The sequence below is a fragment of the Miniopterus natalensis genome, chromosome 10 (genome assembly GCF_054644295.1).
Source record: "Miniopterus natalensis isolate mMinNat1 chromosome 10, mMinNat1.hap1, whole genome shotgun sequence".
Taxonomy (NCBI): Eukaryota; Metazoa; Chordata; class Mammalia; order Chiroptera; family Miniopteridae; genus Miniopterus; species Miniopterus natalensis.
The window spans coordinates 17,654,321-17,671,582 of NC_142090.1; the positions used below are offsets into that span (position 1 = coordinate 17,654,321).

General features: G+C 49.0%; 2 protein-coding genes across 2 annotated transcripts in view; one reads left to right on the forward strand and one right to left on the reverse strand.

The window, feature by feature from the left end:
* The window catches only part of SND1 (staphylococcal nuclease and tudor domain containing 1), a 418,687-nt gene that overhangs the window by 48,556 nt on the left and 352,869 nt on the right, over positions 1–17,262 (reverse strand). The window lies entirely within an intron of this gene.
* Positions 10,174–14,097, forward strand: LRRC4 (leucine rich repeat containing 4). The gene is made up of 2 exons (XM_016213330.2): positions 10,174–10,329; positions 10,501–14,097. Exon 2 carries the CDS (start codon positions 10,601–10,603, stop codon positions 12,557–12,559), a length of 1,959 nt encoding a protein of 652 aa, XP_016068816.1. The 5' UTR covers positions 10,174–10,329; positions 10,501–10,600; the 3' UTR covers positions 12,560–14,097.

Here is a 17,262-nt window from a genome sequence, read left to right on the forward strand (position 1 = left end):
CCTGAGGGTCTTATTTCTGTCTTTTCAGGCAACAGGGTTAGGAAATAGAAAAGGTGAACAGTCCTGCTGGCTGAGAGAGATGGACCAGTGCAGCGCAGTTTTGAACACAGGTTACAGCCTTCTCTCTGAGGTTTCCACTAGAGAGAATTAGAATGTCCCCATTTGTTGGTTGGTTGGTTTTTTCATATCCATATCTTTTTCACTTACTGTCTGTCTCACATGCATACGCATGCCTTTTCTGAACAGATCCCACGGACTGGCATTTGGAGGCAGCCTGCCAGAACCAGGGTAGGAAGGATGGAGCTGAAGTTGCTTCATGTGCCTGGGATCCCAAGATGGGTCTCCTTGTGGGTAGGGATCCCCAAGGGCTCGGTGCCAGCTCCAAACACCACCAAGTTGCTGGGCCAGAAAGGCCAGCTGGGGGGAGTGGGGGGTGGCAGCTCTTGTCCAGCCTACAGATTGCTCAGTGACACAAAGAATCCTTTCAGAGTTATTGCCTGGCAGGGCTCCTCAGACTTTTTTTTTTCAGGGCTTGTGCACTGAATACAAATCAAGCAGTCTCCTGGCTGTCACACAAACTGGCCCCAGTCACCAAGAAAGTGATATAGAATGAGGGCTCCCCTGGCCCAGCTGCCAGCATCCAGGCATCACAGTAGGAGACTCCCAGACTCGCAGCTGGTAGCCCCACAAAAGCTGGGGCTTCAGCACCCCTCATCAGAAGCAGAGCGATTTCAGTCTGGTGTCCCTCTGAGAAATAGTTTAAAGTAGACCAACAGGTTCCCAAGAACACACTGCTTAGTGTTCCTGGCTGGGAGGGAGGCAAAAACTGAGGTGGGGATCGTGGATGGGGGTGGTGTTCCGGGTTAAGGGAGAATGAGGCTCAGAGTAGCCGTGTTATCCAGAACTGCCAGAGAGACAGTAAATGAAAGAGAGAATCTGAGTATGAATAGGCAAGCAACAAACTGGGAAATTCTAATTCTTCTCTCTAACTCTGATAGAGAAAGTCACGTCTAAAAGCATGGGGCAAGAGCAGGCTGGAGGCTGGGTGATCTACCTCCTGAAGACGCTTGTATCATAGTGAAAAAGGATTGCAGCATCCAGGAACCTGGGTGGCAGCCAACCTACCCTTTGGTGGTTAGATGACTCACGGGGAAGCCAGTGGTGTGAGCTCCCGGCTGGCCTCCTGGTGTTCCCAGTGCTGTACTCTCCTCCACTTCTAAGGGTCAAGAGCCTGTCCTTTTGCTGAAGGATGAGTGGGGTGAGGGTGCAAGTAAGAGACAACATTCAAGTTCATGTTTCCATTCTGGGCCCTCCAATTCTCCCTAAGAAACTCCTAGATAAGACAAATGAATTCACATCACTAGGCTAGGACTGAATGATGAATTGAGGCCACACCAACTGGACCTAGGAAGACTCTAGTCATTGCTAAAGCTGGCAGAGGGCGATCCGCAGAGAAACTGAACAGCAGGTCAAGAAGGCTGGCAGAGCGCAGGCCGCGAGACATGACACCCCTCTGCAAACTGAGGGGCGTGCAGGGGCTTGGAGGCCACAGAAGGGATGTAAGGCAAAACTGCAGAAAAGGACTCAACAGGTTTCAAGACAAAATGAACAGATTAAAAACATGGAGAAAGTTCCAAGCTGAATATATATCTTAAATTCAGTCAGAAATTCCCTAGGGTAAGTATAAAAAGTATATTCCCATCTTGTTCACACTTTCTAAACTCTAAGTTTTTCTCGGAAGCAGTGAGTTGCTCAGTAAGGGGCCCTAGAATATTGCCAGAACAGCCCTGAGCCACGTGACTATTTTAAAAAATATTCTGTGACATACCCATCGTTGAGAAAAATGGACTCATACACTGAAGAAACATCTTCCCTGAAGGCAAAAGGGAAAGAAAGTCAATGACAAAGCTGGAGGAGGACCAGGTGACCTGGATTCCCAGGCAGACTCTCTACACAGCTGTTTTGTTTTGGCTCCCCCTAAGTGTTTTAAATTAAGAATTTTTTGATGAAATTGTTTGTTCTTTAATCATGAAAGTTTTGGGGACTGAGAGCTAATAGAGACGAGGATCCTGGACAGAAGCTCTGGGCTCCTCTCATTGCCCAGCCAGACTGTGCTATAGCTCAGGCACTCAGTGGGATATTTATAGCTGTCTTAAAATTTATCCAGCTCTCCACAAAGCAAGGTAATGGGGCACCCTTTACTGCTGCTAGTGGTGATTGTCCTAACATTCTTTAATTAGCACAAGTGTTGGCATAGCCACTTTCAGGGCATTTGGTCTTACTGTCCTGGGGCTTCCTATTTGAGGCTCAACTGTCCCCACTCCCTTTGGAGAAAACACACTTTAGCAAATGTGAAAAGGACAGGCATATGCACACCTATACTCCCTCTCCGTCTCCCTCCTCACATACCCACAACTGCTAAGAACCTGGGAGCCTTTATGATACCTCCATAAAGCTCATAAAGCTGTCAGCAAGGGGCTGGGAATTCTAAGAACCGAGGACTAGAGAAATCTTAAGGTCACTAGGACCCTCTTTAATTTTCCTAGCATTAAAAAAAAAAAAAAAAAAAGAAGCTGGTAATTTTTAACCTATCTTCAAGGATTTATAGAATAGGGCTAGGGCTAGCGATATACCAGGAGGGAGAACTGAGCTCTTACACTGATGGGCCAAAGAACAGCCCTCTTTCTTCTGAAATACTTAACTTGCTACTACGATGTATGTATTGGACAGAGATGGGAAGGGCCTCTGCTTTCATGGTAGTGTACAATACATAAACACAGGTAATAGTAAATAAAATAAGAAAACAAAGCTGGGTGATATGACTGTGAACAGTGGGGCTACTTTAGAGAGGGCAGTCATGAAAAGTCTCTGAAGAGACCTGCTAAAGAAGGAGCCAACTCCCTAATGATGTGGGGAAAGAACATTGCAGGTGGAGGAGAGAGCAAAGGCCTTAACTCGGTCAATCAGCTTAAAAGTACTGCAAGAGAAGGAGAGCAGTACAGTTGAAGTGTAGGGAATAGGAGGAAGATGATAAAACATGAGGGCATAGGTACAAGAAAGGCATGCTGGCTTAGGGCCTATGGTCCATGGCAAGCAATTTTGTTGTTATTTGAATTGTGAAGGGAAGACAATGGAGCATTTTAAGCAAACCAATAACATCACCCGATATAATGTCACAAAGATCACTTTGGTAGCTATGGAGAAAAGATTGTAGAGGGCAAGAGTAAAAAAATCCATGTCTTGCCCAGCTGGTGTGGCTCAGTGGGTGAGCACTGACCCATGATCCAGGAGATGGAGGTTTGATTCCTGGTCAGGGCACATGTCTGGGTTGTGGGCTCGATCCCCAGTAGGGAGTGTGCAGGAGGCAGCTGATCAATGATTCTCTCTCATCATTGACATTTCTCTCTCTCCCTCTCCTTTCCTTTCTCTGAAATCAATAAAAATATATACTAAAAAAACAAAAAAACCCATGTCTTCAAGGGGTTAATTTCTTAGTTTTTAATAAATGTTCTGTGGTTATATAAGATGTTAACACAAGGGGAAGCTGGATGAAAGGTACATGAGAACTATTTTTGACCTATCTGTAAGTCGAAAATGACCTCAAATTAACTGTTAAAAGCAATAATAAAAAACACCTTATATCTTGAATGAAGAATTGAAAAGTCTAAATTAGGTGCAATATCAAGAGCAGATCAGTTCAGAAAAAAAAAAATAAATAAAAAAATGGATTCTCTCAATAATTGACTTTGGAAAAAATATTTGCTTTCTATACTAGTTTCCATATTAGAAAATAACAGCTATTTACCACGATTACTACTTGTTAAGACTGATTTTCCTTACTTCTAGTCCAATAATATCACAAAAGAAGTACAATGAATCCTATTTACATGTGAATCTGAAGCTTAAAGTAACTTACATAGTATGCAAGAGGCAGAACTCAGGTTTCTCTGACTCAAGAATACCTTCATGACGACCACACTATGGTATAACGCCCACCAGCATGCTCTCTTTCCCTCAACTCCCACTCCTCTATGTAACATATTTTGTACGACTCAGTTTGGGGAAAAAAAATATCTGGTCTTCCCCCAAATCCAACCAAAATGAATAAATTTATGTATACATTGTATATACGAGTGTGTAACTACAGGCATGGAGCTGTGATTAAAGAACATATACACACACACACACACACACACACACACACATATTTAAATTCTTACTCATACCTCTCTGTATCTGCTGGGCTCATCTTGAGGTCTTTCTCAATCTCCAATGAGCATGAAGCTCAACATTTCTGACTTAGTTACAGTTGAGCTGAATTTTATAACAATGCCAAAAGTAGTATTACTGGTAATGCTTACATGTTCCAAGATCTTTGGGATAAAATCTAAGGACCATGTAAAGGAAAAGTGAGAAAATCATCAGTAAAAGGAAATCAAGAGAAGCAAAAAAGAAAATAACAGGAGGCAGATTTCTAGAGATTTTCTGGTCAGCCTGCCCCCTTCTCTTGACCTGTGTGATGTTTCCTAAGGCTGTGCTGACTGAGGGACACCCCCCCTTCCCAATGGGAAGATCCAGTGGTCATAAAGCTCACCCTTGGCTCCTCTACCCCTCAACAAGCACAGGTATGTGGAGTTACCTTCTGGTTATCAGATGTACCCTTCCTTTCTCTCATTCTTAAGTGGACATCACGGCATCACAGCAGTTTAGAATTTGGGTGCTAGATTTGAGATTGAAACCTGGCTCTGTCACTGCAGTGGGCTGAATAAGCAAAAGATATGTTCACATCAAAAAGGGTCTTTGCAGATGCAATTAAGGATCTTATGATGATATCATCCTGGGATATCAAGGTGGGCCCTAAATCTAATGACAAGTGTCCTTATAAGTCACAAAGAGGAAAGGGACAGAAGAAAAGTCAACATGACCATGGAGGCAGAGATTAAAGTGATGCAGCCACAAGTCTAGGAATGTTGACAGCCACCAGAAACTGGAGGCAAGAGGCAAGGAACAAATTCTCCACTGGGGTCCTTGGGGGGAGTGTGGTCTTGCCAGATTTTGCGTTTTTAGACTCCAGAACTGTGACAGAATTTCTGGAGTACGGTTTGGCAGCCCAACAGGACTGCAAACAGGAACTGGAGTTTCAGGAAATATGGGATCTCCCTGCCACTGGTGGGCCTACCTTAAGGGGCCCAAAAGCCTATTGGAGGCAAGATAATACCCTGCCCAAGACTTCTCACTCATAGCACACCCTGTGAGACATTATGGACATCTAGTGGCTGCTCGGAGATAATGCCTCAGGGCTGCATGTCAGGGTTGGAAGTGGTCTAGCCCTAGGCTTTACCAAAAGCCCAATTATCAGGCTGGGTGAGTCAGTCCAAGTCCTCTAGAGTCAGTCCCTGGATGAACTTTTCCTCCACATATTATGGGTCCAAAGTCACTCGGAATGGTAGACTGGCTCTGCAAGGACCCATCTTTATCCGAGTGCAGCAAGTATAATGACAGCACCTGCATACAAGACCACAGGAGGCAGGCACTTGGGAATATTTTCCAAGCCCCAGGTGTAAATGCCAATTAGCCATACATTATCATCTTGACTGAGGGGCTGAGCTCAGAACGACAGACTGATATTAATTAGTCTTGTGGCTTTAGGTAAGTCACTATGACTATCTGATTTTCATTAATGCCATTTATAAAATGAGAGGTTAAGTTCAGATGATCTCCAAGGTCCCTTTTAGCTTTAACATTTTGTAATCTATAAGCCTTTTTAGTAGCTGGGAAAACACTGATCTGCTTTGGCACTGTGGATGGCTAGATTAAACTGAAGGAAGCTTTCTCTTCTCAACTTCATGGCTTATTTCCAAGACTTGGCTACAATCCCAAAGGATCAACCTTCTTCAGAGAGCTACATATCTGAGAAGAGGTAGAAATCATGGACTATGAAAGCCGGAAAGAACACTTTAGTCCATTTCCTTAAATTTTATAAATGAAAAAACCAAGGTTTAGAGCTGTTTTAAATTTCTCACATGTCTAATTCATAGCAGAAAGGGAACTAGAACTCAGGTATCTCAATCTTAGTGCTGTACCAAGCTATTGATGCAGGCTTTGCCCAGTCACTGGCTGCCTTCTTCAGTTCTCTGTCTTTATCACAGCAGTCTGTGCGAAACCAGAAGAGAAAGCATTTTTTCCTTTTTTGCACTTAAAAATTAAGCCTTCCTCTCCTTTTTATTCCTTGGCACCAACACTTCAAATCAAGGAAGTAGTCCGAACCAGGGGCTGTGAAGAGCAACAGAATGACTAAATAATACTCGGGTTACAGTGCCACTTTCGGAAGTGCACACAGTTCAGAAGGGCTATGTGCTGCGTTGACCCCACAGCCTCCTCAGTCTAGTTTGTAGCTTCTGTGGTGCTCTCTCAGCCTAGTTGGCCAGCAGAGGACAAAGCAGCCCCACCTAGAACTCCATGGGCTCACAGAACTTGGGGATCAATCAGGTACAAATATTTACCAGGAGACAACCCGATTACTAAGTACTGGTTTGATCCAAGGTTAGCCCACCCTTCCATCCACCTACACAGTATTGGGATAGAACCTTTCATTTGCTGGGCCTGGAGCTGAACAGATGGAGCCTGAGTTTGCCTACAATGGCAGGAAACCAGCCCAGGCAGAGACCCTCTTTTGCCTGAGGAGGGCGAGGTAGCCATACAGTGGTGTGCTACCCACACCCTGGCCAGGGTACCCTCTGGCACTCTACCAGCTTGATGCCAGCTGTGGCAAGGAGAGGAACCTTTTACCAGCAAGTTTCTGATGCTCCTCCGCAGATCCCTGTCAGGCTAGGTTTACATTTCCTATAAGATGCCAGTGTCCTGCTTGAGGCTGATGATGTGCAGATGGGGCTTTAGTCAAGAAAACAAAGAACTGCTGAAGAGCCCAGATGGAACTGACTATCAGGGTTAGACTTACTTCCATTTCTCTCATTCTTTCTCTTGATCAGTCATTGTGAATGAAACAAGTTAAATAAAGGATCTATTTTCTCATTCCCTCCTCTCCCACCCTTCATTCTATTTCTCCTCACTGAACTTTTTTTTAATAGTCTTTCCTCCAATTTTACCTTCACTATTTACTCTATGCAGAGTGGACACATTGGACATTTTTGTTACAGCAATGAAAACACTGGGCTCAGGGTTTGAAGACTGAATTGAAATGCTGACTCTGTTGCTTTTTGGGTGTATAACCTTAAGCATATTATTTGCCTACCGGAGCCCAGTACTTTCATCTGTAAGTGGAGACAACTATGGCAGTTACTTCCCTGGGTAAGTGAAGATTAACCAAACGCACCCCCTCCCCCATCCATCCATCCATCCATCCATCCATCCATCCATCCATCCATCCATCCATCCATCCATCCATCCTTAGTATAGTGGAGAGCGTGAAACGTCCCAGTAAATGACTGTTAAAGTGGATGGGTGAAACCTGAGTTCTCACTAACAGAGAAAAAACTCTGGGGAATCACTTCCAGGCCCAAGTTCCCAGACACCTGAGCTTTGCCAGAGTTCAAATACTGGCTCTACCACTTATTATGTGACCCTAGGCAGCATACTGACAGCAAATGCTTAATAAAAATGTCTTGGTAAACAATGAGGAATCCAACTTGCCAGAACTTCAAGAATCCCTAGCATATTTAAGTCCGAGGCTCAGGTTACTGGCAGCAAACCATACTGAGATACAGTGTGGAAAGCTGAGAAATCCAGGACTTCCCGGCTCTTAAGCCACGTGCAGGTGATAAGGGTTTAAGCAAGCTTGCCAAGGTGAGCTGGTGTTGGGGGGACGGGTCTGGAAAGAGCCCTTGAGAAAAAGCAGTACTAAACGGAGGCAAAATTCTGCCAGACCGGCTTCCAACGGCTTAGCCACAGATGGCCCCACCTCCGCTAGGCAAAGAAAGGGGCTGCCTTTTTCGGCTAGGAAAAGGCTGACCTAGTCTTGTTCTACAATGTCAAATGCCCCAGGGTCTCCTCGCACTACAAATAGGGGCAAATTGCTGCATAGTTCTTCTCAGGAAGTCCCAGCGAGGAAGAGGCGCTGGTGAAGCAGAGGGGCACGAGGCTGAAGGTCCCCTCCTCCCCAATGCTCTAGGGCGAGGAGGGGAAAGGGGCGTCGCAGGGCAGTGAGGAGTGAGAAGCGGCGGCTGCGGCTCCGTGAATGAACGGACCGTGCCCTGGGTTCTGGGAGTTCACCTCGACCCTTTCTGCCAGCCTTAGTGCTGTCCCAGGTTGTCATTCCCCAGCTCCCTGCACTTGGTTTTTCCTTCCACTGTCTGCCTCCCCCGCAACCCTCTTATAACTACCATTTAAAGCCCTAGTTAACGCCGAGGAGGGCTGAGGAAACCTGCGAGGGAGGGGCAGGACGGAGGGGCCTGGGTGCAGCAGCCCGGGCTCCGGGTCTTCTGCCCCCCGGCGCCCCCGCCGCCCCCGCGTCCCCACGGTGCAGCTCCAAACTCTGCGTTCACCGCTGGGGCCGCGCGGCCAGGCGCCCCGTCAGCAGTCGGCGGGGGTGAGGATGACGCGGTCCAGGCGGGAGGCTGGCCAACTGCAGCAGCCCCAACGCGGGCCGCCGCGCTCCAGGTTCCCGGCCCGAGCCCACCTCACCCGGTGTCGGAGGGTGTCCGGTGCGTGTGTGCGGGGCGGTTGGGGGGACAGGTGCGACGCTGCGGGGGCGGCGCGGTCTCTCCCGCAGCAGCCCCGCTCCCTCTCCAGCCTATCAACGGCCACCCGGCAGCTCCCTGAGACCGACCGGACCAAAATAGCTGCGAACGCCCGCGACTCGAGCGGCCGCTCACTCGACGCTCACTCCAGCTCGCCCACCCGCCAGCTCGCCGGCCCGCTCCCAACGTCTAGAGGGGGCGGGAAGAAGCTACTCGGGAGGGGGGTGGGGGTGGGAGAGTTAGGAGGAAGCGAGGGAGGAAGGAAGGGAGGGAGGGAAGGAGGGAGGGAGGACGCCGGGGGAAGCGGGACGGAGGCTCGGAGCGGGGTGCGCGCGGCGCTGGAAGGCGCCGGCGTTAACCCCTCGAGGGCAGGCGGCGGAGGGGGAGCGGCGTTCATACATAAGAGCACTGCATCACGCTAATCTTCTCCCCAGAACAGTATGCGTCAGCAGTACATTCACGTTCTGACTGAAGGACAAAAGGATGAGAGAGCAGTCTGCGTGGCTGCCTGCAACACCGCGAGCCCGGCGCGAGGAGGAGACGGTGGGCGCCGAGCGCAGGGGCCCCTCTGCTGCTGCCACTGCTGCCACTAGCAAGCGGGGACCATGTTCCCGGGCGTCGGAGCGTTTCCCGCAGCCGCCACCCCCGCTGCTCACACCGCCGCCGCCAGCTCTCGGGCCGCCACAGCAGTTCGCCGGCAGCGCAGCCACTGAAGGCGCCTGGAGCCGAAGCCCCAAACTCGTTCGCTCCGCACCAAGCCAGAGCCGGAGGCGCGCCGGGGGCCTGGCTGCGGCGGGCGGTTACGCGCTGCCGGGGCTGCGGCCGCTGCCGCCGGATCCGTGCCGGTCCCCGGACCCTCCGAAGGGGCCTGCGGTGCAGGCGCGCCCCGGCGGCCGTGCGCTTCTCCGGCCAGCGAACCTGGTCCCGGCGCTGCTTCCACGCCGCTGCCCCTCAGGGGGCTGGACGGATTACTGCTCCTCGCTCCAGCAGACAGCGGACTGGGAAAGTCAGCCCAGATTGTGTCTCTTTAACCCGTAAGAGGCGAGGAAAGAAGGGGGTGTGTGTCTGGGGAGGGCGCAGGAGCCGCGACACCGCCTCTTAACTCTCACAGCCCCGCTAGCTAACGACTGCATCAGCTGCCGCCGCCGGAGCGGCCGCCACAAGGAGAGCGGGCAGCGCAGCAGCCAGCGAGCGCGCGGCCTGGGCGGCTGCGGGCGCCCCCTCACTCCCCACGGGGCGCAGCCCGGGGAGCGGGCTGGGGGCGCCGGAGGCTCACTCCGGCGATGAAGCGGCTTCCCCCTTGGCTGGTGCAAGCCGGTGCCAGGGTCCAAGGACAAAGCCGGGAAGCGCTGGTGGCGCCGCTCCTCAGGCTGAGGGGGGGGCATGCACCTGCATAGCCCGCCGGGCCTTGGCTCTCCCCGGCGCCTCAACTCCGCTGCTCCAGCGTTGCCGGCTCTGGATTTACTAGAAGCCATTTTGTCTCCCCCTCCCCTCCCCTCCCCTCCCCTCTGCCCTCCCCGCCCCCTCTACTTCCCCCTTTTGTTAATTACAACTAAGAAGTAAGAATGGGAACGAGGTGGCCAGCTCTTGGGGAGACCGATTAAGGACACCACGCCAATTCCTCCCATCCGAGGTAGGTGACAGCAAATTGGGTGGGGATGGCTGCAGCGGGGGACAGAAAGTCAGTTTTTCGAGGGCTTGCTTTGAGCGGGGGCTGGGAGCCGAGGGGCCACTCTTGAGTTTGACATGTTTCTGGCAGATCTGCTCCGTCTCTCTAATCGCCCCTCCCCACCTCCTTCTCCAGATGGAAAGAGGCGCTCCTAGCTCACTTAAGCCGGGGTAGGGCTGGTTCTCCTTTCCGAGCCAAAATCCCAGGCGATGGTGAATTATGAACGTGCCACACCATGAAGCTCTTGTGGCAGGTAACTGTGCACCACACCTGGAATGCCGTCCTGCTCCCGGTTGTCTACCTCACAGCGCAAGTGTGGATTCTGTGTGCAGCCATCGCTGCTGCTGCCTCCGCTGGGCCCCAGAACTGCCCGTCTGTCTGCTCATGCAGTAACCAGTTCAGCAAGGTGGTGTGCACCCGCCGGGGTCTCTCCGAGGTCCCGCAGGGTATTCCCTCCAACACCCGGTACCTCAACCTCATGGAAAACAATATCCAGATGATCCAGGCGGACACTTTCCGACACCTCCACCACTTGGAGGTCCTGCAGCTGGGCAGGAACTCCATCCGGCAGATTGAGGTGGGGGCCTTCAATGGCCTAGCCAGCCTCAACACCCTAGAACTGTTCGACAACTGGCTGACAGTCATCCCCAGTGGGGCCTTTGAGTACCTGTCCAAGCTGCGGGAGCTCTGGCTACGAAACAACCCCATAGAAAGCATCCCCTCTTATGCCTTCAACCGGGTGCCCTCCCTCATGCGCCTGGACTTGGGGGAGCTCAAGAAGCTGGAGTACATCTCTGAGGGGGCTTTTGAGGGGCTGTTCAACCTCAAGTACCTGAACTTGGGCATGTGTAATATTAAAGATATGCCCAATCTCACCCCACTGGTGGGACTGGAGGAGCTGGAGATGTCAGGGAACCACTTCCCTGAGATCAGGCCTGGCTCCTTCCATGGCCTAAGCTCCCTCAAAAAGCTATGGGTCATGAACTCACAGGTCAGCTTGATTGAGCGGAATGCTTTTGATGGGCTGGCTTCACTTGTGGAACTCAACTTGGCCCACAATAACCTCTCTTCTTTGCCCCATGACCTCTTCACTCCATTGAGGTATCTGGTGGAGTTGCATCTACACCACAATCCTTGGAACTGTGATTGTGACATTTTGTGGCTAGCCTGGTGGCTTCGGGAGTATATACCCACCAATTCCACCTGCTGTGGCCGCTGTCACGCTCCCCTGCACATGCGAGGCCGCTACCTGGTGGAGGTGGACCAGGCCTCCTTCCAGTGCTCTGCCCCCTTCATCATGGATGCACCTCGAGACCTCAATATCTCTGAAGGTCGGATGGCGGAACTTAAGTGTCGGACTCCCCCTATGTCATCTGTGAAGTGGGTGCTGCCCAATGGAACAGTGCTTAGCCACGCCTCCCGCCACCCCCGGATCTCTGTCCTCAATGATGGCACCTTGAACTTTTCCCACGTGCTGCTCTCGGATACTGGGGTATACACATGCATGGTGACCAATGTGGCAGGCAACTCCAATGCCTCGGCCTACCTCAATGTGAGCACGGCCGAGCTCAACACCTCCAACTATAGCTTCTTTACCACAGTCACAGTGGAGACCACTGAGATCTCGCCTGAGGATACAACACGCAAATACAAGCTTGTTCCTACCACGTCCACTGGTTACCAGCCGGCATATACCACCTCTACCACGGTGCTCATTCAGACCACCCGTGTGCCCAAGCAGGTGGCAGTACCCGCGACAGACACCAATGACAAGATGCAGACCAGCCTGGATGAAGTCATGAAGACCACCAAGATCATCATTGGCTGCTTTGTGGCAGTGACTCTGCTAGCTGCCGCCATGTTGATTGTCTTCTATAAACTTCGTAAGCGGCACCAGCAGAGGAGTACAGTCACAGCCGCCCGAACAGTTGAGATTATACAAGTGGATGAAGACATCCCAGCAGCGGCATCCTCTGCAGCAACAGCAGCTCCAGCCGGTGTATCAGGTGAGGGGGCAGTAGTGCTGCCCACAATTCATGACCATATTAACTACAACACCTACAAACCAGCACATGGGGCCCACTGGACAGAAAACAGCCTGGGGAACTCTCTGCACCCCACAGTCACCACTATCTCTGAACCTTACATAATTCAGACCCATACCAAGGACAAGGTACAGGAAACTCAAATATGATTTCCCCCTCCCCTCCAAAACTTATAAAATGCAATAGAATGCACAAAAAAAAAAAAAAAAAAAAAAAAAGACAGCAACTTTTGTACAGAGTGGGGAGAGACTTTTTCTTGTATATGCTTATATATTAAATCTATGGGCTGGTAAAAGAAACAGATTATATTAAAATTTAAAAACAAAAAATCAAAACAAAACTATTTTCTAACTTGTAAGTTCTATTTAAACAGGGAGTGGGGTTCTTGGGAATGTTGTGGGGTAGAAGCCACAAGTCAACTTGCTGTGCTGCCAGAAGGGCTTTCTGGTATAAGGTTGAAACTGCTAAGATAAAACAAATTAAGACATCAAAAACCATCCCTAAAGAGGTAGGGTGTGGGCTGCTGAGGGGTGGGGTGGGGGTGGGGGTAGACTGAATCTGTCACTTTTTAGAAGATGCTTCAAATGATACAAGAATATCCATTTCTATAGACACCTTTCTTAAACTGAGAGCTGTCTTTGCAGATTTATCTTATTAAAAAAAAAATTTTAAAAAAAAGCACCAAGAATTTGTACTGTGCTAAAACGTTGAGAGGCAATACTTTTTTCTTCAAAGGCCAAGGGGAAGATAGATCTGTAAATGTATTTTAAACAGGAAAACCACCAAAATTCAAATGAATCCTTAAGGGGGTTGAGTCTTCATGTCTGTCCATGTGCACAAGTCTCCTTGGTTTGTGCACTGGGACACACATGTGCCCTGCCTGATAGAGCGCTTCAGGAAGGAGCAGAGAAGGGAGCTGGCGTAGCTCTCAGTCAAATGCTTTCACATTGCACCAGATTCCTGCAGTTGGGCTTAACCCAATCTGTGCAAGGCATGTGTCTATTCAGGGTTTCCCATGAGAAGGAGGCCCCTAAAGTGGGTGCGGCAACAGAGGGGGTGGAAAGGGAGAGCAGAAGCAGAGAGAATGTATTCACAGGAGGCCATAAATTAACATTGTGCCATGTCCACCTGTTGTTCCCAGTATCTGACAAATGATTGTAGACAATGATGGCATTTTATGATTTTTGAAAATGGGTTTGTTTGTTTTAAGATGGAGAGGGAGGAGGCTGGGAGTGGGGAGCTTGGGGGAGTGGAAGCTTTTCTCATGCTTGTGATTTGGTGTTTCTTCTAAATGCTGATTCATTAGGGATTATTACAGCTGATGTTAACTGGTTGTTGTGATGGGGTGGGGGCAGAACATGAATAGAGAAGAAAAAGAAGAGAGAACAAGGACACAGGCTCATTTAAAGTAAAATGAAGCCTTTCATAAAAAGATGTGAAATCCACAGAAAAAAAACAAGTGATACACATGTACACACGAATAAGTTCTGCATGGAGTCCTGTTGAGTGTAGCACAACAGGGGGAAGGCTTCCCTCTCCCAGGCCTACCTCAGGAGGAGGTGGAAGATAAAGGGTGGGCATGGGTGGGGAAGGCAGAGATCTCTTGTTATTCTGGTCCATTTAATGCTGTAACTTCTTTCATTTATTATTTTAGCTTTAAAAGGAAATAAAGGGTTCAGATTTGAAAGGGGGTGGGTGGGGGGGAATGCCAACAAAAAGAACACTGATTGTAATGTGAGAAAAGTGTATTTTTGTATTTTAATAAATATTGTTCAATTTTTAATTCAATGTTCCCAAACGGTTAACTTGAGTAAGACCGTGAACCTATAAATTCTTATGAGCATTGACGAAGCCATTTCTAATTAAAGAAAAAGGCGAAGGGGAGGGGTGAGGTAAGGTGGGAGGAGAAAACAATGTTAAAATTTTTTAAAGAATGGGAAAATAATAAAGCTGTCAACAACCTTCCTTAGCTTAAATAAAAGTGCCCCAATTCTAGTGCACCTTCCATGAGCTAAATGTGTTAGTCCCTGGCTTTGTTGGGGGGTAGAACCAAATTCCTTACGCCCCCGGAAAAGCAGGGGAAATGGGTCAGCTTCAGCTCTTGGGACCTGGCCAGACGGTAAATGCCACCTCAGCAGAAGTTGCTCAGGCAGCACCAGTTCTACCCCGGGGACCCCGGGGGACCTGGATTTAAGCGGTCTGCAATAACGTTTGGCTTAAATTTCCCACAGGCAGCGTTGCTTCGGTTCTCTGGGTGTTAAACAGTCAAACATGTATTGTGGTGGTGGGTGTCTGTCTCCTGATGCTTACTGAGTAATGACGTCCAGGGAGGCTGCATGAACTTGGACCCTGCGTCTCTTCAGCGCTAGTATTTATACTAATGCAGGGAATCAGGACTGAGTGGGTGTGATCTCTGGCACTGAATAGGGAGAGAGGCAGGCAGCACTTTGCAGCAGTTGGCTAAGAAATGGCTAAGAAAGGGCCAATTCTTAATCCTCCTGGGTGTTTATACACCAGTTCTGGGAATCAGTGTTTGTGGAAGCATATATGCCTGGGCACACAGTTAGAAACTACCACTCATGTTTCTAGGCTCCCTACCTCCAATAAAGAGAGAAATGCAGCAGAATAAAAGGTGGGACTTGGCTCGGGCCAGGTGAAAAAGCAAGAAATCACCCCTTCCTTGTGCCACAAGACTCAACTTAGGCTGTTTAGAACAGATTTAGAGGCAACTGTGGAAGTTGCTGCTTCAGAAATTTCCTAACACCCCTCCTTTTTTGACAGGTATTTGGGCAGTCAGGGAATCATGCAGTACCTCTGGACTAACGAAGGGTCTGTGGCTGAACAAAGGTCTGAGGGAGAGGTAGAAAAATGGGCCTAAAACATTTGTGGGGAAGAGCCCCAAGGACATATGCATTTGTGGTGGAGGTTGAGGAAATTTAGGTCTTGGAATCTGAGGAAGAAGTGCTTTCCGGAAGGAACTTCAGAGGAGTTGGGGGAGACAGATTATGGTTCCTGGATATAAATGTTCTTAGGGCTGGAAGGATAGTTCCTTTCCTCGCTAGGCCTACTCCTTGATCTGAGCACCATTTCAGCTTTTAGAGCAGCAACCCTCCTTTGCAGCAGATACTTGGGAAAGCTCTTCAGAGGAGTCCCACAAGAGGAATCCCACAAACACTGAAAGAGCAGCCTTTAATGCTATGTTGATGACTCATCCTAGAGCTTGGCCAAGCTGTAGGGTTTGTTACCTGAGGATGGAACATGGGTGGGTAGCTCTTCAGGAGCATAGTTTTAGCAACACGTCAGAGGAAAAGACTCTGCTGCTGATTATATGTTGTTAGAGAATTTTCATTACAGAATTTTTTAAAGGCCATGAAAAATCATTTAGTCTAATCTCTTCATATTTTACAGTCAAAGAAACCAAGCCCCAAAGAAACGGAAAGATATATTCGAAACGGAAAGATATATTCAAGGTCACAGTGCTAGTTAGTGGAAAAGGTGGGAACTGAAACCCAGGTCTTTTGACTCCCAACCCAAATGTGCTCTCACTTAGGCCCTTACTGGCTTTCAAGAACACATTTCTTTCCTATCCAATATGCAGTGAAAATGGGACCTTCTTACAGACATCTCTGTGCTCTCTTGTCCTTCCTCTTAGAGCTGCTTGATCTCCTTCAGAGCTGGCTCCACTGCCCTTGAAGGCATGACCAGAATTTTGATCACAGGGGTCCCACAGCTGTCCCAAGGGTGACTGTGCTCTTTAAGGAACTAGATTATCAGAACTGCATGAAACAGCTTCCTGAATCTTAGGTTCAATGGCAAACAGAAATTGCAGGATCCCACAGAGGGTGACTGCTGCTGGGGAAAGGGTAGATAAAGCAGTGTGTTCATAGTGCAAAAGGTGGCTTGGCTTTCTCCCTGCCTTGGAACTTTGCGGAGTAGAAGATTGACAGAGGTGTTAAAACACCTATCAGGTTAAGTTCTCCACAGTGGAGTGGTTTCTATTTGGCTCAACAATCAAACTCTTGGCGGGCTCCTTAACTCCTCTCCTGCGCTGTTTCTACCCCAGCCCTTGCTCTTTAAGTGCCATGCGGTGTTGCCACTCCCAGCATCTGCTCCAGGGCCTTTTCTTCAGTGTAATGCTGCACCCTATTCTCAGTGAAGGTAGAGTAGACAGGCTAGGTTCTGAGGCCTAGAGACATCAGCTTTATCATGGCTATTTAACCTGTGTTGAGGCCAGCAACATGCTGGGTGCTGGGTGGAAAAACATAACAAAGAGTCGTATAAGACAGTTCCTGTAGTTGGTGGGGAAGGAGTCCAGAGTCCATGGCCATTTGTAGTAGAGCTCAGGCTTCATTCAGTGGCGATGGAAGAGACTGAGAGAGGACTTACTCAGCCCAGGCAGGCTACCACCTCAGGAGGCCAGAGCCCACAATTAATGCTCCAACGTTTTATTGCAACAAAGCAGCAGGGACTTAAAATTAGAGAAGAGGAAAGAGAGAGAACATTTATATCCAAACATATGTCTGATTTTATCTCCTCTGCTGGCATTCAGCGCTCCATACCATCGGCTAATGCAGGCACTGTTCACACCATTTCTAAATCCTGCCTCAGCTAAACAGCAAGGTAGCCTTTGTCTGAAAGCATGTCTCTAGGTCTCCATCCATTCAGAAAGTACCCTTCCCCTCAGAGGGAAGAATGGTTTGGGCAGTGGATTAAGGTTGTTTTTGTCTTTGCTTTAAGTGAAAATGAATAAATTGCTTCTTGGAGCAGGGATAAAGGCTTCAGGAACAGATCAGTGGAACATACATTATCTGCAAAGCAATATAGCATAGTGCTTCTAAGTATAGACCTGGAG